The sequence below is a fragment of the Peromyscus eremicus genome, chromosome 5 (assembly GCF_949786415.1).
Source record: "Peromyscus eremicus chromosome 5, PerEre_H2_v1, whole genome shotgun sequence".
NCBI lineage: Eukaryota > Metazoa > Chordata > Mammalia > Rodentia > Cricetidae > Peromyscus > Peromyscus eremicus.
In genome coordinates, this window is record NC_081420.1 from 64,312,383 (window position 1) to 64,336,418 (window position 24,036).

The 24,036-nt window shown below is 38.5% G+C and overlaps 1 protein-coding gene across 1 annotated transcript in view; it reads right to left on the reverse strand.

Moving 5' to 3' along the window:
* Itga8 (integrin subunit alpha 8) overlaps positions 1-24,036 on the reverse strand; it is a 180,223-nt gene that overhangs the window by 136,172 nt on the left and 20,015 nt on the right. The window contains exons 3-6 of the mRNA XM_059263596.1: positions 10,894-10,994; positions 8,510-8,633; positions 3,344-3,405; positions 2,036-2,081 (exon numbers count right to left, since the gene is read on the reverse strand). Coding sequence (XP_059119579.1) covers positions 2,036-2,081; positions 3,344-3,405; positions 8,510-8,633; positions 10,894-10,994 — 333 coding nt within the window. The remainder of the gene's footprint in view (positions 1-2,035; positions 2,082-3,343; positions 3,406-8,509; positions 8,634-10,893; positions 10,995-24,036) is intronic.

The window sequence follows — 24,036 nt, forward strand, 5'->3', positions numbered from 1 at the left end:
TAACTAACTGGGTAGAACTTTCCAGTCTAGTAGGAGGCCACAGATAAATGGCAGTGTTTTATCCATTCTTCCTGTACTCTTAATGTATATCCCCTCTCTGACTTCAAATAATAAAAGTATGAATGAATAAGGACACTTCCAAGGGAAATTTATGTTTAAATTTGTATTCTAGAGTTGAGGATGGTGTTCATTTCAGAGACTGCCTACCTAGTATGCATGAAGCCCTGGGTTCAATCCCTAGCTCAACATAAAACTGAGGAGGGAGACACATGCCTCTAATCTCAGCACTTCATAAATAGAGGCAGAAGGATCAGAAGTTCAAGATCATCCTGGGCTACACAATAGGTTTGAGCTCACTCAGGGCTGAATGAGAGCTTGTCTCAAAAACAAACAACAACAAAACAAAATGATAATGTTCAAGCCAGAAGGAAATTTAACATCAACCAGTCATATATAAATGTCTTATGCTCAAAGAACTCGATGCCATTCTGCAAGGTCACATGGTTTTGCTAGGGGCTATACAACTAGTCTCCTTGTCATTCTAATAAGGAGTTTTGTTTTCTTGCAAAGAATATATGTGGAATTCACTTACTTGACAGATAGGAAAGATTCCAGCTAAGTTAAGGGAAGGATCTAATAAATCTTTGAGCCATTTACATTTATTGCAAAAATATATAGAGTAAACATAAGATTATTATAGTAAGAAGCAGCTGTGTCCAATGAGATCTAAAATTTCACACACAAAAAAGAAATTTGTGGCCACCAACATTGATAAGAACGTTGGCTTGTTTCTCCCAAAGTCACTTTCAGAAGTCTTGAAATATGATTGTATTGAGACACACAAAATTGTAAAATACATCATTATATGGAAAAGTCTATGCATCCGAATATTTAGTGTGGACATCTAAGGCAAAAATGTCATCTCGTGCTCTTTGAGACAAGGTAGGAGAAATGGTTTTGAAAGCATGGTACTTAACACATAATTTATAGCTACATTATTCTTTGGGAATTCCCAGTCTTTTGGGTTGAAGTCCAAGGAAAAAATAAAATCCTATCAAACTAGGTTATAAATATTTCTACGTAATGGAGATGAATGACTGCTTTGATATCAAGACAATCAGATTTATACTTGTGAAGAATGTTGAATTTGCCAGTTTTCTCTGACTTTCAGCTCAGTGTTCCCTTTCCTTCCTCCCACATCCTGACAATTTCTTGTTTTCATTAGCAAGGTCTATAAACATCTTAAGCATCTATAAGATTTTAAATCCCGTATCTCAGAGAAGTTGTTCTGTATGCTTACATGACTATTAATTCATGTGAGATATTTTCCTACTTTAAATGTAGAAATTAATTACATGAAATGAATCAAGATTAGAAGGAAATATTTACACACATGTAAATAATTTTCAATTTACGTCTATCTCTGGCATAAGACTTTTTTCAGTTTGCAAAATAATTTTAAGAGAAGGAAATGCTATTTGATGTTTGTAATTACAGGTCAATAAAGTTTAACAGTAATTTCATATACAAATTAGTCATAAATCTGTCTTTCTGGATCCTTCCCACTGGCCTAATTTTTTTTTAGTGTGTATGTGTGTGTGTGTGTGTGTGTGTGTGTGTGTGTGTGTGTGTCTGTGTTAGGGACTATATGTATCCATGTGTGCATGCAGACTGGGCAAGTGACCTGCTAGATCATAAGAGACCCTGCCCCAAGGCCATAAGTCAGTGAGTGCTAACACAGCCCCAACAAACCTTCAAGACAAACAAGAAGTCTGTCCTCAGTGTAGTGTCTCCAGCATCGAGTACAAAACCTGGCATAGCTTCAATAAATTCTTGGTAAAGCAATGAGTAGTAGACTGAATAACACTTTAGAAACATCATTTGCACAACGAAGTGCAAATTGCAATGATGCTTCAGTCGGGAAAGTGAGCAGGGATTTCCGATGCCACTAGGAAAGGGCAACAACATTTGATGTTGCTTCTGCTCCCCCCTGTTAGTAACAACACACGTGCTTTTCCTCTGATAGGGAACATACCTTGCCAATAAAAGCTTCCAGGTCCTCCCACTATAAGGTCTCCATTCTGCAAAACAGAAGCATCCAGGGAATGTGTGGACAAGAAGCCAAGTGGTTTAAAGGGCACCAAGTCACCTCTAACAAGCTGTGCTCCAACAGTGTGTTCCTTGTAAAACCACACTTCCTTAAAGAGGACTTTAAACCACACTTTCCTTATACCTGAGGCCTGGAGGTTGTTTTCTTCTCTTTTTTACTTTCAATTATTTAGTGTGTTATGTTAAATAATTTCAATTTGACTCAGTTAGGCACGGTGGCCTTGCTCCCTTGAGACTATATAAATTCAGAGGAGGGGGCTGTCACTGCTGGAGCTGAGCAAGGCCTGTACATTAAGTTTGCAGCTTAATGGGCACAGTCTTTTGAAAACCTTAGTGACAAAAACCCAAAAACTTCATTTCAATTATTTTCAAGGCAACAACAATGACTGCTTTAAAAATATATCTACTACCGGCAAGATAGCTCCCTGGGTAAAGGCGCTTGTCATCTGGCTCAACAATCTGAATTGATTCTTGCAACTCACATGGTAGAAGGAGAAAACTAAGTCCCCAGATTTGCCTTCTGAGCTCCCCCAACTCTAAAAGGCACTTCTCTCCAATAAGTAAATAAAGAAATATAAAATTAATTTTTTTAATCTGTAAACCCACCCCTATTCAAAAGAGAAAGCAAAAACTCCAGATTAATGCGAGCAGCCCTGTTCTCTAGCTTCAATCTGTAACTTGTAGTGGAAAAATATCAAAGCAAGCAATCATAGAAAAATGCAGTGAACCAGTAGTAAAACAGCACATGTTTATGGAATTTCCCTGTGCTAATTTCAAAAGCATAGAATCATTTTCCTTCATATGTGTATCAAGTGCCCTCTGCTTTCTGAATGGATATATAAATTTTAATGTGAATATTAAATCAAAGCAGCCAGTTATAGCTAAGTGATAAGGTGACTGATTTATAGATTCTTGTGATCTTTTTAGAAATGAGTTTTTGAGATTTGCATTCAAAACGATTAATGCTGAGAGTGGAAAGAAAGAGTCCCTTCATTCTGTATGCTTTTCTATACTATTATCATATGCATAGATTTAAATAGAAATAAAGAGTGAATAGGGAAAAAACAAAAAACACCCAAAGAGAAGTTGCCAGACATGATATGTTCCCAAAGCTTCTTTGGCTATTATTGTTGGGGGTGGGGGTGGGGGTATGGGATGAAAGACAGAAAATAAAACAGTAGCAATGACGAGAAAACTCATCCCACACCAGATGCTGAGAAACCAAAAGATTCACCTTGTAGAAGTCCAGACTGAAGCCTGCTTGGCAGTAACCTTGGCCTTCAGGATCAGCATTGCCTGGAATGATCAAAATAGACCAGCTATAATGTCATCATTGCTGAGAAATATCTTAAAAAGCAATATAGATTATTTTGCTATTTTCCCCATATACCACTGAATCAGAGAGACAAATTTGTGTTTTATTCTTAAAATGCCTTCTAGGCAATTAAGTATATTTCCATGTATTTTCTGATCCTGAATATCACATTCATGCAGCAGTGAGATCAACTTGAGCGGGTTATGATATTAGGTCTATTGAGCACAGGGCACACAAGCCATTCTCCAGTTGGGGAACATATCAAAGTATGGGTTTATATTGGGGTGTACACTCATATTCACTTCCAAAACAAAACCTTCATCTTCTGATTGTGTTCTCAAATGTCCATGTGGCCATAATGTCTCCTTTGCCCACTCCTGACGTATCTGCCATTTCTACAGTGACAACTTAAAAAGATCACCTGAGAGCATGCTTTCTGCAGAGAAACTGGTAAAGATTTCCTTCATTCTTCATGTACAGGTTGGCCTCAAACTCTCTATGCAGCTGAAGATGAGCTTGCACTTCTGAACCTCCTGCCTCTACCTCTCGAGCAATTACAACTGGCAACTACTCCAGCCAACTGATATAGTATAGTGCTAGGACCAAACCCAGGGGTTCATGACTGCTACACAAGTACTCTACCAACCTGGCTACATCTCCAGCTCCTATTTTCATTTTTATGCTCTTTAAAAGGACCATAATTTTAAATTATTATATTGTAATAAGTTAGGTTAGTTTGAAAACTCTATTCTGATTCTTACGATCTCATAGGGGCATTGCAATGCTAATGTTTGCAGAAGAGAAGCCCTCCAACAATGGTTGGTTTTGTGTTCTCTATACTAACTAAAGACCCAGTGGGATCTTATCAGACATTTTTATAAACTATAGGCTTTATATTGAGTATATGGACTCCAGGGCTATTGTTACTGAACTCTGTGGGATATTAAGATAATAAATGTATTCCCTATAACCTGTACTTTGAAAGAGGCCCTGCACCTTCTAACATATTTGAATTATAGTCAAAATGTAGTTAAGTAGGGGGGAATCTCAGTTATTATGTAGTTAGATAAGAGCATGCTAATGATTCCACGTTTCTTACTGAGGATATCATTCAAGCAATACTACAGCGAGGAAGCAAGAAAGGAACAAACATCGCTGTAGGAAATTCTGATAGGCTGGGCATGCCCCTGTTCCAGAATATCTCTAAAATGCATCGGATCCTTCTGCCTTTCTAGAACATTATCCATTTTCTGTCTTCCAACAAGATCATAGTTCTATTTTCTCCCATCAGTTCTGTGCAGACACCCCTTTTGTCCTGTTTGTTTGTTTGTTTGTTTGTTGAGACAGTGTCTCATGCAGCCCAGGCTGCCCTGGAGCCAACCATGTAGCAGAGAATGGCCTCAAACTCCCAATCTTCCTGCTTCTATCTCCAAGTCTTGGAATGACAGGCATTTATCACTACACCTAATTTTACTCCTTTTGTGTTTCAAATACTTTACTACCCGATATGTCTTTCACTAGATTTGTTGTTTCCTTTACAACTGTATGTTAGGACTGATGGTTATGAACATTATTATCAGATTCCCTAAAATCTCATCTATATAACCTCAATTTATGGGGTTCTAATTTTCTAGAAGCCCAATAGTATAAAATTTACACCCATCCAGAAATATACATGAATATATGATGTAGTCAATGTGAACCCATGTAAATTGCATTGATTATATTTAAGGAATGATTTATAAACAAACATTCTTTAAAATCTACTTTTGAAATTGGTTCTTTATTTTTAATATTGTAAATTATTCAGAAGAGAAGAAACCTGACCATTCTTTACTTATAGCAGGACACTGATTTTTTGTTTTAAATCTCTAACTGAAAATAAGTCATTGAGAAAATAATCAACTTCCAGTGTTTGTTTTGAGTGGCAATTAGAGAAGATTATGGATTCTTTATTCAGTGAGTTTGCTTCCCTTTTCTCATTTGAATTATAACTTATGAGACCCAAAGGAGTCTCTCTTCCTGGAACCTCAGACTGTCTCTAAACATATGTCCCAGTATCAACTCAGGAACCCAGGGACATGTGCTGTTCACTTTCATTCACTACCAATGGTTAACTGCTAAAGTGAAATTGAAGGGCTGTGAGAACCGCCCTCACCTGAATTATGAATGGTTATAAGAGCCGAAGGCATGCCACTCAGATAAATGAGCAGGCTACCACCCACACTGCTCACAGTGCCCCCTGGATCTGTGCTGTAGAAGTAATGTAAGACACTTCTTTCAGTTCTCTTTTGAAAAGGATATTGCTGATATTCCCTCTCTGTGATATTGACCATATGGTCATGAACAAGCAGGCTTTGTGTTAGTGGACTGTGAGCTTCTCTGTCATGACAGGAAGCCAGCTCTTTGGGTGATTTGAAGAGGAGGAAGTGTGAGTATATGAAAAGTGTTGGTGTGCCCTAGAGCCAAATAATGCCTAATGAACTAGTCCACAGCTCCACCTAAGCTCCATTTCATATTGGCCCTACATATTTCTACCTGGGAAAATGGAGAATAAAGAGACATGCATGATGATGTGCCCAGAAAGCTCAAAATTCTTGGCTACTATAATGGATAGTTTTAGAAAATAGTTCAAGCTCATGCTGTAACAGGCACCTCACAAGTTGAGATTCTGTGGGCTATGACTTAGCCCAGGCTCTCAAGACACAAGGACATAAGGTATAAGGGCAGAGTGAGACACAGTGACAAGTTTCACAAGTGAACTTCATGATAGCCAGAAGATTCTAAGTCATCAGGGCTAATGGGTACGTGAAGGATGCCATCATTTCCTGCTGTGAGGAAACACCTCCAGCGAACCCTGAGGAATACACACAGATGTAAGCATTGGTGAGAAGTCTAGTAATGATTCTCTTTAGTGCAATAATACTGGCCTCTTATCTGGTGAGGATTATGGCCACTTCCCAGCTGTTTGTTACCAGTATCCATAGTTCTTCCTTTCCAATGTCCTCTGCTGAAAAAAATCTTTCCTTTAACCCTTTCTGAAGAGTTTCCTTTTTCCTTGTTCCTGAAGACTCAGGTCATTCTTTTAACTTTTTCATTGATTATAGACCTAATTATTTATTTATGTACCATTCTACTACTTAATATTATATTATGAGTTTGTTTATTTTGGTTTCTAACCTCTCTTTCCTACTAAAATACTCATTCTTTACACGCTGTTGGTTTGCTTTCTCTAGCTCCTTGACACACTCTCTCATTACATATAGAATAGTTGGTGTCAATGTGTTCAGTAAATGTGTGTTAAATGAATAATTGAGTCTCATTCTCAACAAAGGACATTTATTTTAAAGCTGTTTGATATAACATTTTTAATCTCAGACCATTCATCCAGATCACACATAGGAAATCATACTATGTTTCCTGCCAAAACCCTCATGAAAAACTCTTAGGTTTAAAAAGCTCAGGTTTGGTTTGGAACTATAAATCCTAGTGGCTTCTTTATTAACTCTTTAAAGTCCCTAATCCATTCTGTATCTTCACTACTTTATTCTGATATTTGCTTACAGTCTTCCCCAAATTGATCTTGAATCAAAAAAAATGATGATGAGTATGCAAAAGAGGAAAATTTTATTTGCAGTTTTTAGGACAATCTCTAATAACTTCACACTGAATTTTTAAAATATTAGTATTCTAAAATAAGTTACTCTAATGTTCTTTGTAGTGACATTTTCCTCTCTACAATGTATTCCCATTAATTAGAAGAAGGATAATAGAAGGTTCCTTTGTTGCTTATCCACATCTCACAATGATCTACCAAAAACTTAGGAAAATAGAGAAGTTTACAAAAGAATTCCAAGCAGGTAATTGATAACCACACTATCAGTCCTGACTTCCCAAAGTAATCCAACATCAGCGCCCTATGTCTGCACTCAGATGTTTGCTTTAAAGGTAGATTGCACTGGTGTGGTGGTACATGCTTGCTTTCAGCACTTGGGAGGCTGAGGCAGGAGAATAAGTAATTTGAGGTCAGCCTGGTCTACATAGCTAGCTCCAAGCCAAGATAAGAGCTATGGAAAGGATGCTGTCCTGGGAGAACCCTTGGACTGCAAGATGAGATTTGAAATCTAAGTGGGCAGACTCTTTTGAGAATAAAGGGGATTCAACATTTTAAGCAGAAAGTGTAGTATGCAGACAACAAGTACACAGCTACCAAACAAAGCAACAACCACTGGGAATGAAGGCTGTGCAATGCTGCGGTCAGAAAAGACTCCAGCCGAGTCATCCTAACAGATATTACTGTTGCCATAAACAAGTAGGGTGGCTTGTCAGCATCTCATGGAACACAGAGTGGGAATTTTCAACAGAAGTTGTCAGATAAGGGCCACAGTTATTCTACCAAAGACTATCTAAAAACTGACTTTTAAATCCAGAAGAGCAGCAACATAATTCACATGTGGTTGCTTATTGCCAAGGGTGATGACCCACGTTCCATCCCTAAGACTCACATAGTGGAGAGAACCAACCCTTTATTGTCTTTTACACATATGCTGTGGCATGTATGCATGCACCCTCACACAAAATAAATAAAATAAAAATAAAGAAAGTATGGTTGTTTGAATGAGAATGGCTCCCGTAGGCTCATATATTTGAATGTTTGGCTCCCAGTTGGTGGAACTCTTTGGGAAGGATTAGGACATGTGTCCTTATTTGAGGAGTTTTGTCAGTGGGGGTGGGCTTTGAGGTTTCAAACCAAAACATTTTCAGAGCTCTCGTTCCCTCTGCCTCCTACTTGAGGATCAGTTGTAATCTCTCAGCTACTGCTCCAGCACCTTGCCTTCCTGCCTGATGCCATGCTCTCTACCATGATGGTCATGAACTCATCCTCTGAAAACTATAAGTCCCAATAAACTCTTTTCTCCTATAAGTTGGTCATGGTATCTTATCAGAGCAATCTAAAAGTAACTAAGACCTAAATAAATATAGAATAGATCAGTAGAATTCTGAATCTTGGATATAACTATCACAGCTCTCAAGCTTGGAGGCTTTCAAGCTAAGTTTTACTTTCAAGGAATAAGAACAACTTACTGTTCCGGCAAGGAGAGTGTTCAGCATAAGCACTGAAATTCTGAATTGCTACATAGCATGTGCCAACCGGGTCCTTTGCTGGGTTAGGTTTAAGAGTTCTCCAGTGATACAGAGGGGCACAGGCCTGTGGATACCAAAGGTGAGAAATACAGCGTTGATGTAGTTTTCTCAGATGATGGCTTGATTTGAACTGCTTAACCGGTGTAACTAAAGTTATAGGTAATTATGTTAAATTGTTAACAGTGAACTAATTGGCCTCCAGCTAATTTTTAATATTAATGCATTGGAAAATTGTAAAAACTATACATAAACAGAGGGATGATCCTATCCCATGGTAGAATTTTTAATTAAATAAAAAGTAAACTGACAAAAGGAAATTATTTCCTAAAAGCCTAATCTCACATTTTTCTATTCATTCCTTAAAAATGATTGGGCCTCTGTAACAGCAAATGACATTCAGACAGTGAATGAATTAACACTATGTCCTAAAATAACTCACCCCTTCCTTTGTCTGGTTGTTAATTTTTAAAAATGCTATTCAAGTCAACAGATTCATGCAGGTTTATAAATCTGTTTTGTGGACTGCCTTAGTTTATCACTGCTATGTAGGAGGACTACCTCCTTATCATAGCAATTTTTACTAGTTCATATGTAATGGTTTTTATTCATGGAAAAACTGGAGGTCAAAAAGCACTGAAGATAAGAAGCAAGGCTTCAAAGAGCACATTCTAATGACAGACACACATTTCTAAGGTATTGTGACCACAGAGAAGTAACCCAATACCCTAGTTCTGCCTGCTTTGAAGAAATTTATTCTGATAAACTGCAGTGGCCACAGATAAACTTCATGATGGAGAAGAACTACCCAGTCATTCCATAAATATATGTTCAATTCTAAAATGACAAAAATACTGCAGGTTATAAATAAAACATCCCATGATTATTTCCAGGTAAAACATAGAGCAGAAACTTTGAGAAGAATGCATAATATGCAAACCTTTACTCACACATTAAAGCCTTGCTTAGAATTTATTTAACTGCTAGCCACACTACACATGGAGCTTTGCATGTAAAATCTTCTTAATAAATAAATGTGTGTTGAATGAAATGAAATCCATGCCCTCTAGATATAAGTTTAAGTACAGTTGTTTATCAGGTTATTATAAATTAGTTCTTACATCTTGGGTTTTATGGTATGTAATTTGTCATATCAGATACTTATTTGATGACTTACATGTTCTAATTTTAGGACTCTGGTGAAATCAAAAACATACTTGTTAAATTATGCCTTGTAATGCCATTTCAAGGAATATATTAGGGTGAAACGAGAGAACTGCCTTCAAATTAGCTTGGTTAATATCAGGAGTTTTACCAGCAAAAGTTAATTTTAGCAATAATAAAAAAGTGTGCTTCATTCATGGCATGATCTGGTTTCTTCTTCTTTTAGTTAATCTGTTTTATAAACCTTAGTATAAAAAGTCTTGCAAATAAAATAAACATTACACACCAAAATTAACCAGACCCAAAGTCTATACATCTCAATGAACAGCTAGAGTAGCCATTCTGAAGCTGTGGAACTTCATCCTGGGTTTTACACTTTGAATATTTCATGTATTTCTTAGGCACTTATCCACCACCAAAAATGAAAAATGTGTGGCAGAATTAGAAATAGAAAAACAAATAGACTTATATCTTCTTTCATGACCTGTGTTCAACAACTGCATTGAGTCATTTCACAAAAAAACCCAAATCCTTCAGATCTATTAAAAAGTCATTCATTTCTCAGTGGTTTAGACACAGAACTCTACAGCAATAAGAGAATAAAATCAAAGTCATAGGCAGCATTTGAGAGCAGACAGATCCCAACCTAAAAGTGGGATTGTTTACTTGAAAAATCATTAATGAATTCAGAAACATTGGTCAGCTGGTAGTTTTTAAAGGTCTTACTATTAAGAAAAACTTTCCTTTTCTTCTAAAGAAGATCCCACAACAAATGAACATTTAAACAACCCTAGAGTCATTTCTCTAGACCTGTTTTTCTCTGGTTCAACTTTAAGTAGCCCTTTAAACTGATCTTGAACAATAAGGTGTTTACTCCCTCAGGGTGTCACTTTTAATTTTCCATCTTTCCTAGTAATTTTTAAAGTGTTTGCAAATATCTGGAATTATAGAGGAGGAAAGGGCTTCATTTCCTATAGCTTTGAGCACAATTTTAAAAAATGGCTTCTTTAATTTCAGTCATTGACTGTCTGGTTTTACACATTGTGTTCTTTAAGCAGCCAGGTAGACTACCAGCACATCCCTCTAGAAAAGGGTTTGTGTAAATCCGGCATTAAACCGTGTGATGCGCAAGGCAAACAGTTCCCCAAACCATTCATACTTACCACGACTTTTCCTTTGTGAGATCTCACTGTTGCTCCAAACCACTGGTTTGATTTAAACTCTATAGGTTCTTTGGTTCCATTCACTCTGATTTTCCTGTTGTCTGACAAGAATGATGATGCATTAAGTATGAAAGCCAGTTAAAATTATAGCAATAAATTTATACATTGAGGCACCACCAAAAGAATGAATGCCAATCTTTCTTAAATTTGTCTAAAAAGTTGGAAGAGGAGCAAACATTTCCAAGGGGCAGAAATATCCTGATATCAAAGCCAAACAAAGACCCTACAAGAAAAGAAACCCATGCCATCATTTCATATGTGTACACAATCATTGCCATTGTTCAGCATTCTGTCATGTTCAAAACTCTCAATTATTAGGGATGGCAGGAAGAACCCAACAGAGGCCATATATCACAAGTTAGTATCACACTCCATGGTGTAAAGTTAAAACTATACATCTAGGATAAGAAAGCAGAAAGGACACCCACTCCTTTAGTTTATTCATGTGTGTGCTGTGTGTCCCTGCTTGTCTGTATGGGCACATGTGAACAGTGCCCACAGAGGCTGGAGGAGGGCATCAGAGCCCCTGGAACTGGAGTTACAAGCAGTTGTGAGCTTCCCCATATAGGTGCTGTAAACTGAACCTGGGTCCTCTGCAAAAGGAGAAAGTGCTTTTAACTCACGAGCCATCTCCAAAGACCCCACCCTGTCCACCTACATTCAAGCAAAATATTAGAAACATGTAGGGGTATAAGACAAGAAAAAGAAAGAAAAGGCATCTAAATCAGACAGGAAGTAAAATAATTCTCTGTGCAGATAATATGGTCTTATATGTGGAAAACACTAAGTGCTCCAGGAAAAAAAACAAGTAAAATTTTGGGCCAGGCAGTGGTGATGCACTTTTAATCCCAGCACTCAGGAGGCAGAGGCAGACAGATCTCTGTGAGTTTGAGGATAGCCTGGTCTACAAAGCAAGTTCCAGGACAGCCAGGACTGTAACACAGAGAAACTCTGTCTCTAAAAACAAAAAAAAATTTTTTTGATAAAATTGCAAGATACAAAATTAGCAAAGAAATTAAGAGTACTTGTTCTGAATATGTAAAGCCCTGGTTTATGTTACAGCTACACACACACACACACACACACACACACACACACACACACGCACGAAAGAAAGGAATCAGAGCTGACAATGGTCCACAAACTTATAATCCAGTCTTGATGGAAGCTGAAGCAGGAGAATTTGAGGTAACCTGTGCTACACAGAACTTTCAAAACCAACTTGGACTGTATAGGGAGACTCTTAAAATCTACAAAAATATCAGTGCTATTATTACATACTAAAGAACTATCTGTGAATGAATTAAAACAATCAAACACAATAGTGTCAAAATTTCTGTAAAAGAATTTGTAGAAAAAGTAAAACATTATATGTCAAAACCATAAAATATTGATGAAAGAAACTGATGAAGACAAAAAAATCAGTGGAAAAGATAGCCCATGTTCCTGGGTTGGAAAAATTTCTACTGTTAAAGTGACCATGATACCCAACATGATTACAGACTTGATGCAATCCCTGTAAAAACTCTAATGAGGTTCTTCACAGAAAGAAAAATTCATAATGAATAACAAAGATCCCACATAGCCAAAGCAATCATAAACAAAACAAAATCATGGACAAACCCTAGAGACATTGCTCTACTTGACTTTAAAAGGCGATACACTGAATAATTATGGAAATCAAAATAGCATCATACTGCCATTTAAAACAGGCACAAGGGCCAGTGGAAGAGGACAGAGAGCGCAGAGATAAACTCACACATTTTCAGTTTATCTAGCTGACCTTCAACAAAGGTATTAAGAACATACAGCAGAGAGTAGATAGCTTCTCAACAAATGGTTGAAACAACTAGATATCCACACACAGAAGAAAGAAATTGGGCCCCATCTCATACAAACCCACATACAAAACCCACTCAAAATGGATTACAACTGTAAACTACTAGGAGAATATAGAGGGAAAAGTTTACGGCATTTCTTTGGACATGACCCCAATGGCACAAGCAACAAAGCCCAAATAGACAATGGAATTGTATCAAAGTACAGTGAAGAGACCGTCTGTGGTGTTGAAAAAAATATTCGCAAACCATACATTTGTTAAGGGAATATCTCAACTGTTTAAGAAATTCAAACAACTCAATAGCAAGACAGCAATAACGCCAATTAAAAACTGAACAAAGGACCTGAAGAAGGATTTCTCAAAAGGAGATACCAAAATGACAAACAGGTAAATGAAAATGTGCTCAGTATACTAGTCATCAGGGAAATGAAAATTCATACCACAGCGAGATATCAACTTTATTACTAAAGGGACTAGAGCAGATTCTGGTGAGAACGTGAGAAAAGAAACCTTTATACCAGCTGGGTATGGACATACACTGGTCCACCTGCTGTGGAAAATAATATGCAAGGTCTTTTGAAAATTGAAAACAGAACTACCACATGATCCAGAAGCCCTCTCTTTCAATGTCTATATCTCCCCCAAAAAGGAGTATGTTGACAAGCTAGCCTTACTCCATGTTCATGATGGCATAACTCACAATAGTCAAGATATGGAGTCCTCTTTAGTGTGTGCCAGTAGATGAAGGAATAAGAAATGTGATTCAAAAACACAGCAGATTATTTGACCTGATAAAAGAAGAAAATCCTATTATTTGCAACAATGGGTGAATCTGTAGTATATTATGTTAGTCAGACACACACACACACATACACACACACACACACACACACACAGTGCATGAGCACAACTGTGGGTGGAATATAAAGAAACCAAACTTACAGAAGCACATGGTACAGTGGTATTAGAGGGTGCTGCAGAGGCGTGGTCAAAAGGTGACAAGTTGTAGCTAGGAGGCATACATTCTGAAGCTTTATCACACAGTATGTCACCAATAGTTTTCAATGATTTAGTATATACCAGGGATTCCAAGAGAATAGATTTTTGAATGTTATTATCAATAGAAAAATGTGAATGATATTGGGTGACTGTTGTTTGAAAGAGAAACGACCTTCATAGGCTCATGTATTTGAGCGCTTGATTCCAAGGTGGTGGCACTGTTTGGGGAGGTTATAGTACAGCCTTGCTGGAGAAGGAGGGCCACGGGTGGAAGGCTTTGAGGATTGATAGCTACTGCCTACTCCCAGCCCCCGACCCCCTGATCCCTATGCATAGATGAAACCCAGTCAGTCAATTTACTGCTCCTGCTCTCCTACAGATCCTGTCATGATAGGCTCTGCTCTTCTGGAAGCATGAGCCAAAATGAACTATCTTCCCCAAGTTGTTTTTGCTTATAGTGTTTTATCACAGCAACATACAAGTAAGTAATACACTGATAGGTACATTAAGTAGTTTGATTTAGATTTTTTACAGTATATATATAAAAGTATCACATTATATACTATATATATGTGTGTGTGTGTACTTCTACTTGTCAATTTAAATATATTTGAAAACTAATTTTAATACACTGTGGGAATGTCTCGTAAGTCTAAGCTACAAGATGGTTTTAAGGCTGGGACTATGGCTCGGTTGCAGAGTGCTTGCTTAGCATGCATCGGTTCTAGTTCCCCAGCGCCGAAAAGAAAAGTACTTGCATGAGGGTGGCTTTCATTATGCACATACAACATGAAAGCATGTATATGACATCTGACAACTTAAAGGAAGCTTTCCCTTACCTTTCACATCGCAGAGATAACTCTAGCTTCCACATAACGTGGGCTCTGAGCATCTTGTACATGTAAGTTATTCCTGATAGGACATCAAATCACTGTCACTTCTTTGAAGAAAGCTAAATCTTTTTCAACAGTAAAACATGTAAGATTCTTCCTGTGAGGCTAGAGTGATTGCTCAGCTATTAAGAGTGTTTGCTACCCACCCAGAGGACAAGAAGCCAGTTCCCAGCACTCATGGGCCACTCACAACCAACTACCTATAACCTCCGTTTCAGGGGATCCAATATCGTCTTCTGGACTTCTCAGGCACCCATGAACACAGGTGGTACACACCCACACAGAAACACAAATCCATCACATAATAAAAATGAATCTTAAAAACAAACACCCTTCTTCCTGGCCAGATGGGCACCAAGTGTTTCAGCATGCATCAGAAACCAGCATGAAGGGACGCTCAAGATTGACTTTTAACTGAGGAGCATGTGTTCATACTACCACTGAAGATAATGCCCCAGCACAGTTTTCCATCCCTTTTGCAGATCTTAGCCTGAAGAGGCTAGATAAGAAGAAACTCAGCCCAAGTGTAACATATGTCAGGTCCTAATCAAAAGCAGCAATCAGTCCTTTCACCCTTGGCTCCTAGTCAGCTGACTTGCCGTGTGACTTCATCTGCCCATTTCAAGACACTCTATAGTAATAGCTAAGGAATTCCTAAGGACATTTGTCCTAAACCATCTTATCTGCATGTGTTTCCTCTCATACAGATTTTTATTTTTCTTCCTTGCCTCTCAAATAAATAAGTTACAAAATGAAGTTTTAAGTCCTATTAGGTAAGGCCAAAATAAACACCTAATTAAGACTTCAGCCGAGTTTACTTATGACTACAGACATTTTTTAAAAGAATAATGTATTCAATCTGAATCTAAAATTTACATTGTGACATGTTAGTAGAAAATCATGAATTTCCTTTTCAAAAATCTTAGCTTTGATGTTCCTGAAGTTTTTTTTTTAAGAGACAAGTTCTGGAAATTTTCACCCACATGCACACAACTGGCAAAGAATTACAGCATCTTGCAGCTTAAAGCCTGAAATGGAATTCATAAACACTGCCGATTATATCTAGGCAGTATGGGTGACCCAAAACTCAAAGCCAAGGGATCTTGCCTCCACTAAGAGCTGTTGGCTGATTTCTTCAACCTTTGGGAGTTCTCAATCCTTTTGTTTAAAGCTGATCTGCCACTTTGCAGGTGATCAAAAGTCACCAAGATCATAAGCAGGAGTTGGCATAATCTTATAAATTGAGAGTCACATTAAACAGAATCTTCTAGCAATCTGGCCACATGTCCATAATCCTTAAAAAAAAATCTAATTAGAAACTCAGAAAGTCAACCTACATCTAAGAACTGGAAAGGAACTCACAGACACACAAACATAATAGGCTATTATTAGTGATTTGTGGGACTCAGGAATAAAATATGTGACACCTCGCAAGGTTGTCAATGTGGCTTTGATTAAGCCTGGGGAGAGAGTACTGGAGCAGCTTTGAAATTTCTAACCTAGTAAAAAGTCAGGAAAGGGGACTGGCAACTCAAACATGTATAGTTAAAAGAGATCCCCAAAGGATTTAAGAGAATCAGGCTTCTGTAAGGAAGGAAGAAAATTATGAGGAAAATAATTCCAGTTCCAAGCCTGGCTTTGTTTTGTGGGACTGAACAGTGTGAGTCTGTCTGGGTGGCTCCTAAGTAGTTTTTGGCTACTATAGGCTGAGCTGTATGATAACTTTACTAAGAGAGCAAACTATGATTATTTGGGGAAACAAGCTTTTTCTAGTTGAAGAATACTAATGAATGAGTTTTGTTAATTCCATTTTCAACCCAAGCAATGTAATAGAGAAGATTCCTACTGTATCAGTCTCAATTTCTCCTGATCTGATTTGATGTAGGTGTGTTATTCTTTCATTGATTCTGAACATCCACAAGTCATCTTTGAAAATTTCTGTTTGTGTCCACAAACTGACAGCAAGTCCCCATTGCAGAAGGTAACACCCATACAGCTCATTGATCATGGAAAGGCTGAGCTTGTGACTACATAGAACCTTCACCCCCATGTTTTAGTGTCTAAGACATGGAAAGGTACTCTGCAGGCTACCAAAAGAGAAAAGTAAGCACCAACTCAACCACAAAACCTTTGATCTACAATCTGTCCTATTTGCAAAATAAGCTATGGTAATGGTGGCACAAACCTTGTGTGAGTAACTAACTGTCTGATCGGACTTAAGCCTACTCCATGGGATGGAACCCATCCCTGATGCTGCTTGGGTGACTAAGAACCAGAGTCTAGATAGCCTAGAGCCCTAGGGTAAAACCAAATACAATAAAATGACTCCTTATGATATTCTACTACTCATTTAATCAGCCATCATCCGAGAGGCTTCCTGTTGCAGCAGATACAGAGACCCATAGTCAAACATTGTGCAGAGAGAAAGACCTTGGAACAAACAGCTCTAAATGAGATGTATCCATCAAGTCACCCCCCCCCAAGAGATCAGGGTATCCTATGCAAAAGGAAGCAGAAGGAGTTGGGGAGACAGAGGATGGAGGCCACCAGGAGAACAGGAACCTCCAAATCAACTGAGCAAAGCTCATATGGACTCACAGAGACTGAAGCAGCAATCACAGGGCCTACACAGGTCTGCACCAGGTCCTCTGCATATATACTATAGCTTTCAGTTTAGTACGTTTGTGGGGCTTCCGAAGCTATAAATGAGTGGGTCTCTGATTCTTGTGCCTTCTCTTATGCCTCTTATTTTTCTGTTGTCTTGTCTTGTCTAACATCAATATTATAGTTTTCATTTTATCTTATTTTATTTTGTTAAAAAAAATTCTATTTGGGTGGTGATGTCCTTCAGTGGGAAAGGTACCACTCACAGAAACCTGAGTTTTTTTCACGCAAGCCCTGGAATCAACATAAAGGTGGGACAAAGGAACTTATTGCACAGAGCTGTCCTCTCCCACTCATGTGCCCATACACACCCATCATGTACACACACAATAATAACCCAATTTAAAATAGTTAAACAAATAAAAACAAAAATTCTGTTTCACAAGGGAAAAAACAAATTTGATCAACAAATAGTCTAATGAACTGAACAGACATCTCTCAAAAGACAAAATCAAGATGGCCAATGAGCATTTGAAAACAAATTCTACATCTTTAACCATGAAAGAAAAATCAAATTAAAGCTGCCCTGAGATTTCATGTCACACTAGCCAGATGGCTGTCATCAGGAAAACAGATGACAAACTCTGGCAAGAATGCAGGAGAAATGAAGCTCACATACCCTCTTGGCAGGAATGTAAAATGGTGCAGCCACTATGGAAATCAGCTGCCAGTGATCCAGTGATACCACTCCTGGATATTTACCGAAAGGATTCTAAACCAGCATTTCACAGAGATGCTTGCACATCCATGTTTATAGCTGTCTTATTCAAAGTAGCCAGGATAAGGGAAGTCTGGGTGCCTACCAACAATATGGCACATCTACACAGTGAGATTTTATTCATTTGGAATGTGAAATTATGTACTTTGCAGGGAAATGGGTGGAACTGGAGACTATCATACTAAGTGGGAAAAAAAGAGAAAAAGAGAGATGAATATCATATTTTTTCTCCTATGAGTAATCTAGACTTAAGAATAAATACATTTATTTATATTATACATACATATGAAAGTAGAAATAGGATTATAAAAAGGGAGAAAGAGAGTGGAGGCAAGAACAGTAATGAGGGGGAAGAAAGACATATATCACACATCTTGTTTCATTGTGAAATATCATGTTAAATATACATGCGAACATATATGACATGAAAGCAGAAGGAGTATTTGGGGAATAGAAGGGGACCAGTGAGAATATCCAGAAGAGAGGATGATGATGATTAGACAATTTTGAATAAGATATGCTACGGTATAATGCTCTTGTACACTGTAAAGATTTATCACTTGAATTGGTTTAATAAAATGCTGATTGGGCCGGGCAGTGGTGGCGCACGCCTTTAATCCCAGCACTCGGGAGGCAGAGCCAGGCGGATCTCTGTGAGTTCAAGGCCAGCCTGGGCTACCAAGTGAGTTCCAGGACAGGCGCAAAGCTACACAGAGAAACCCTGTCTCGAAAAACCAAAAAAAAAAAAAAAAAATGCTGATTGGCCGGTATCCAGGCAGGAAGTAGAGGTGGGGTAAACAAACTAAGAATTCTGGGAAGAGGAAGGGCGGAGTCAGGAGTCACCAGCCAGACCCAGAGGAAGCAAGATGAGAATGCTGGCTAAATATAGATAAAAATTATGTGTTAATTTAAATGTAAGAGCTAGCTAGTAACAAGCCTGAGCTACTGACTGAACATTTATAAGTAATATTAAACCTCCAAATCAATTATTTGGGAAGTGGCTGCTGGGCATTTGGAAACCAGCAGGCAGGAGAGAAAGCCTTCGCCTACAAAGGTACAATGATATAAGCATGGAAATGATATAATTCAATCCACAATTTTTTTCACTAAAATTTTTTAAGGTTCTATTTAGGAATATATAGATGTACATAGAAATACATACATTCATGCAATACCAATTGGTGGAAAGGGTCCATGAATTTGAAGGAGAGAGGGGAGAGGTAGAGGGTAGGGTTTAGAGCAAGGAAAGGGAAGGGAGAAATGTTGTAATTCAATGACAATCTCAAAAATAAACAAAAAATTATAATTTTTCTGGCTTTAGTTTGAGCCTGGTGAAACAGTCATATTGTCCTTCTGCTTGGTAGGCTGAGGCAGGAGGACCAAAAGTTTGACTGGACTATAGAATGAGGTGAAGGCCAGCCTCAACATAGTGAGACTTTCTCAAAATAAAAGGTAGAGAGAAAGCTGAGAGTAGAATTCATTGGTATAGCCTTTGCCTAGCTTATGTGAGGCTCAGGGGTCAACCTCCATTGCAACATCAACACAAAATCCAACCATTGTAATTTCACAAAATTTCAGTTAAATAACACATTTGGTTAGCGCTGAAAGTGATCTCTCCTAATTTCTCATCTTCCTCTTCAGAACAAGATTCTTTCACACCAATTAGCACAGGCCTGGGTGAAATGCTATCTACCACATACTGGTGCTCAATGAGCCTTCCATACATGGACCATGGCTTTGATTTCATTGATCTGACCTTTACTGAACAGTAGCTCCAGGCGATAGCTCTCAATACCCATCACTATTTCTTCTCTTCTAGTCTCGCCTTTTTATAGCAGGAACTAAACCCAGGAAAACACATTTCTAGGACTTTCTTATGAACATGATTCAGGATGAACAAGAAAAGGGAAACAGGGAGCATGATACTTTCTGGTGGCACCTGCAGGCAGACTCGTGGGGTTCAGTGGTGGCAGATGTGATGCTTGGTCAGCCCAGCCACTCCCAGATGTCCTGACATCCATGTCTTTGGTATACTTTAGTCAGCTGATATCATGTTCTATGATCCCCACACTTCTAGATCCCTTGATCCATGGAAGCTGCTCTCTTTCCCAGGGCTTCCAAGTCTCTCAGCTGCTGTATTAATTTATTCCCTAATTGTCACAGGCAGTGTGGGCTCTCTTTTCCTACCCATATCCAAACCCAACCCCTAACTGCTGCACTAATGACAAGGCAGAGCATTTAGGGCAGGCTTCATGTCCGCTAGGGTGGAAGGAAGGTACTTGATCACCTCAGGTACCCAGAGCATTGCCTTCTCCACACACCTGAAAAAGACCATTCCATCTTAATAACTTTCTAACAGACTATAAATGACAGGTAAAACAAAGTTCAAAGACAGGAAACACTTTTCAAGTGACTGCATGCAATTTAAACTTTTCTAAGTAGCAGGAGAATATCTACCAAGTTAATAAATAACAGAATTCCATGTGTTTTTTTTAAGAGAAGCAACAATATAATTAATATATAAAGGAACTCCCAAATCAATACACAAAAAAATGAAATTTCAATGGGAAAACCACTGTTGATGGGAATATAAACTAATTCAGTCACCATGGAAATTAGCGTGGGGGTTCCTCCAAAAACTGAAAATACATCTATCATATGACCAAGTTGGTGGCACTCCTAGGTATTCACCCAAAGGACGCACTACAGGCCAGTGCATCACAAAGATATGTTTCATCCCTGGAGCATGATTCACAATAGCTAAGTTAGATAACGAACCTAACCAACTGTCCATCAACAGAAGAATTTGGGTAAAGAAAATGTAGGTATAAAGACGGTAGAATTTTTCTGTCATAAAGAAGAACAAAGTATAGAAAAGTGCGAAGACGATAGAGCAAACACTTATGTAAATGCTGGGCAGAATTAACAATATTGCAGATTTCTCACAGTCATAAACATTGCAATTCTTTTTCTACCCATCCCAACTCCGCATGATGTCACCATCGTGAATTGTGTGTGTGTGTGTGTGTGTGTGTGTGTGTGTGTGTGTGTGTGTGTTTAAAAATAATACTGGCATGAAGGAGATAGCTCAGTCAACAAAGTACCAGCCATGCAGACACACAGAACTGAATTTGATCCTCATCAGCCATGTCAAAGACAGGTGAGGTGGCATGCCCGTATTGTCCCAGCACTGAGGAGGGAGAAACAAGGGGATCTTTGGCTAGCTAGCCTAGCCAAATTGGGGAGCCTCAGGCTCAGTGAGAGATTCGGTCTCAAAAACTAAGGTGAAGGACTAGTAAAGAAGCTGACATCTACCTCTGGCCCTGTGTGCACTCACACACACATGGACATAAACACACAAATAGTTTCAGGAACAATACCTATCCAGGTTCTGCATCTGTCAAAGACCAGATGATAAATGTTTTAGGCACTGCACTCTTCCACAGTCTTTGTTACAACTGCCCAGTTCTACACTCGGAGTGAAATCAAACCAGACAGTACAGAGGAAAGCGAGCTTGGCTGAATTTCAAGAAAATTTTATGCATGAGCACAGAAATGAAAATTCCATACGATTTTCATGTGTAATAAAATATTATTTAAATTGTTAGCCACTTAAAACTTAGAAAGTACTCATAGTTTACAGGCTGTGCAAAAGTAATAGTAATAAAAGATGTATCACAATCTAGTTATAGTTCAAATCTAGTTATAGATCAAATCTAGCTATAGATAAAAATCTAGTTATATCTATCTCACATGCATACAAAAATTTTATGTCTTTTTGTTTTCCTGTGAGTGAACATGTGAGCTCTAAGCATCCTGTTAAAATCCATTTCCTTGGATACTAAAGTAACTGTAATTCCCAGGCCCACCAGCAGGGCAAGGGAGAGGGCCGCTGCTATTCAGGACAGTTAAGGTTTTCCTAGCTGCGGGCTGGGAAAGGGCATCTCACTTTTTTTTTTTTTTTCATTTATGTTCCCCCAATATTAGTAACTTTGATCACCTTTTTATGTTTGTGGACCATTCTTTTCTCCCTGTCAAGTTTGCGTATTGGCTCTACTGATTGGTAATAATCAACCATAAGTTTGGGGTATTGATTCATCTTTCATTATGTATGTCCCAAATGCCTTCTCTCATTTTTTTCTCTGTCTTTTAACTTTATGGGGCCTATGATCCATGGAGAACTTGTTCTTATCCACTGTGGTAGAGATATTGCGCTTATTTCAGCCTGAAAATCCATGTGTCCCATGTTACTTTTCTTCTCACTTGGGCGAAACAACCGGCAGAAGCCACTGAAGGGAGGGACACTGACTTCGGTTCACGGTGTCCGGAGATTTCAATCCATCTGGTGAAGAAGCCATGTCAACGGGAGGGGCTTAGTCCGTGTGAGGGGCAGCATGGCTTGGCTGGTCACATCCTATCAACCAGGAAGCAGACAGAACTAGACTGAAACTAAGGCTGGCCTATACTTGCAAAGTGACAACATACATTAATTCCATGCACAGAGACTGTCCTATCTCTCCTCTGTAGTTTCTACTTCTTGAATAATTCATGGCACTCTGTAAGCTATCCATAAGTGCTTATTGAATGAATGGCCCAGTTCCCAGGCAGTCATTCAGAAGATTTCCCAGGATAAATTATTCAGTATAATTTCACTTTTGTTGAAAAGGTAAGTGTGTCTGAGTCAGAGAGAGAAAGGGGGGGGGGGATTGACCCTTTACATTTCTTTTTAATATATTTCTATAATGTGAGGTTGAGGACAAACTTGAAGATACCCTGAAAAGACATGTAGCCAACCTGAAAAATACAGATAGGTGTCAGCAAACAGCAATGTTTTGGCCTCTTCTATTTTCTGGGCTGTGAATGAGCTCCCTTAAATTAATATTTGGGTGGTCTGGGTACAGATCACTGTGGGTGACAAAGCCTATCAGCTTTAGGTCTTTTTATCTTGGGGAACATGTGCATAGCAAGAGTGGGGTACAAGGCTGTAGACTCCAGGACACAAATGAGCAACAGCAGATTTGTCTAATCTGTTCAGTAGAGTGAGAAGGATTCTGTGGAGAGAGAAGGATTGAAGTGAGGCTAGACCACCAGAGGAAGAGGAGGGGAAAGCCGAAACTACACAGGTGTGGCCAAACATTTCCCCAGATGGGACAGTTTGGGGAAAGTATTTATAAAGTTCTCGATTTCATCTTGGAAAAACAGTAAGTTTGGCTCTAGCCTTCAGTCATCACTTCCAAGTCTGTCGCCTCAGGGACTTTCTTCAAGCTGTTTCGGGAGCTGTCCAGACAGTTTTGATCAAGAAAAGGGGGAAAGAAATCTTTAAACATTTAAATCTTTATCATCATCAAATGTGTGCTGTAAAAGTTGCGTTTAAGTTGGGGCTATGCATGTGACAATAAAGAATACTCATATGTAAAGTTCAAGATAAAATGATGGTGTCAGATAATCCCTTATCTAAAAGAAACAAACCCAAGGAGTGAGCATGAACCGGGTTTTATGTCTGAGAAAATTAAACTTCCAGATGAATTACGCTCAAGCTCCCAAATTAAAAGATGTTAAAGAAATTTTCTGGGCTCATTTCTTGATTGTTGGGAATTTTCAAGTGCTTAACTAAATTTCTCAGACTCTTTTCTGTCTCTGATATTCAAGAGATGTTTTATTCTGATTGAATGATATTGTGTTAACTGAAACTGGTGATTTAACTCATATATGCATAGGTATGTACATGATGTGAAAACACACATGAGGTATGAATAATTTCTTACCTTTGCCTAACAGATTGAGTTTCCATGCCCTGCTCTGCACACCAGAGGACACAGGCTTTATCTGATCTCCGTGTCTGAGGCTTCCTTTCCGTTGCTGCAGCCCTCTCCTATTCCGTTTAGTTCCTCTCTCTCTCTCTCTCTCTCTCTCTCTCTCTCTCTCTCTCTCTCTCTTTCTCTCTCTCTCTCTCTCCCCTCTCTCTCTCT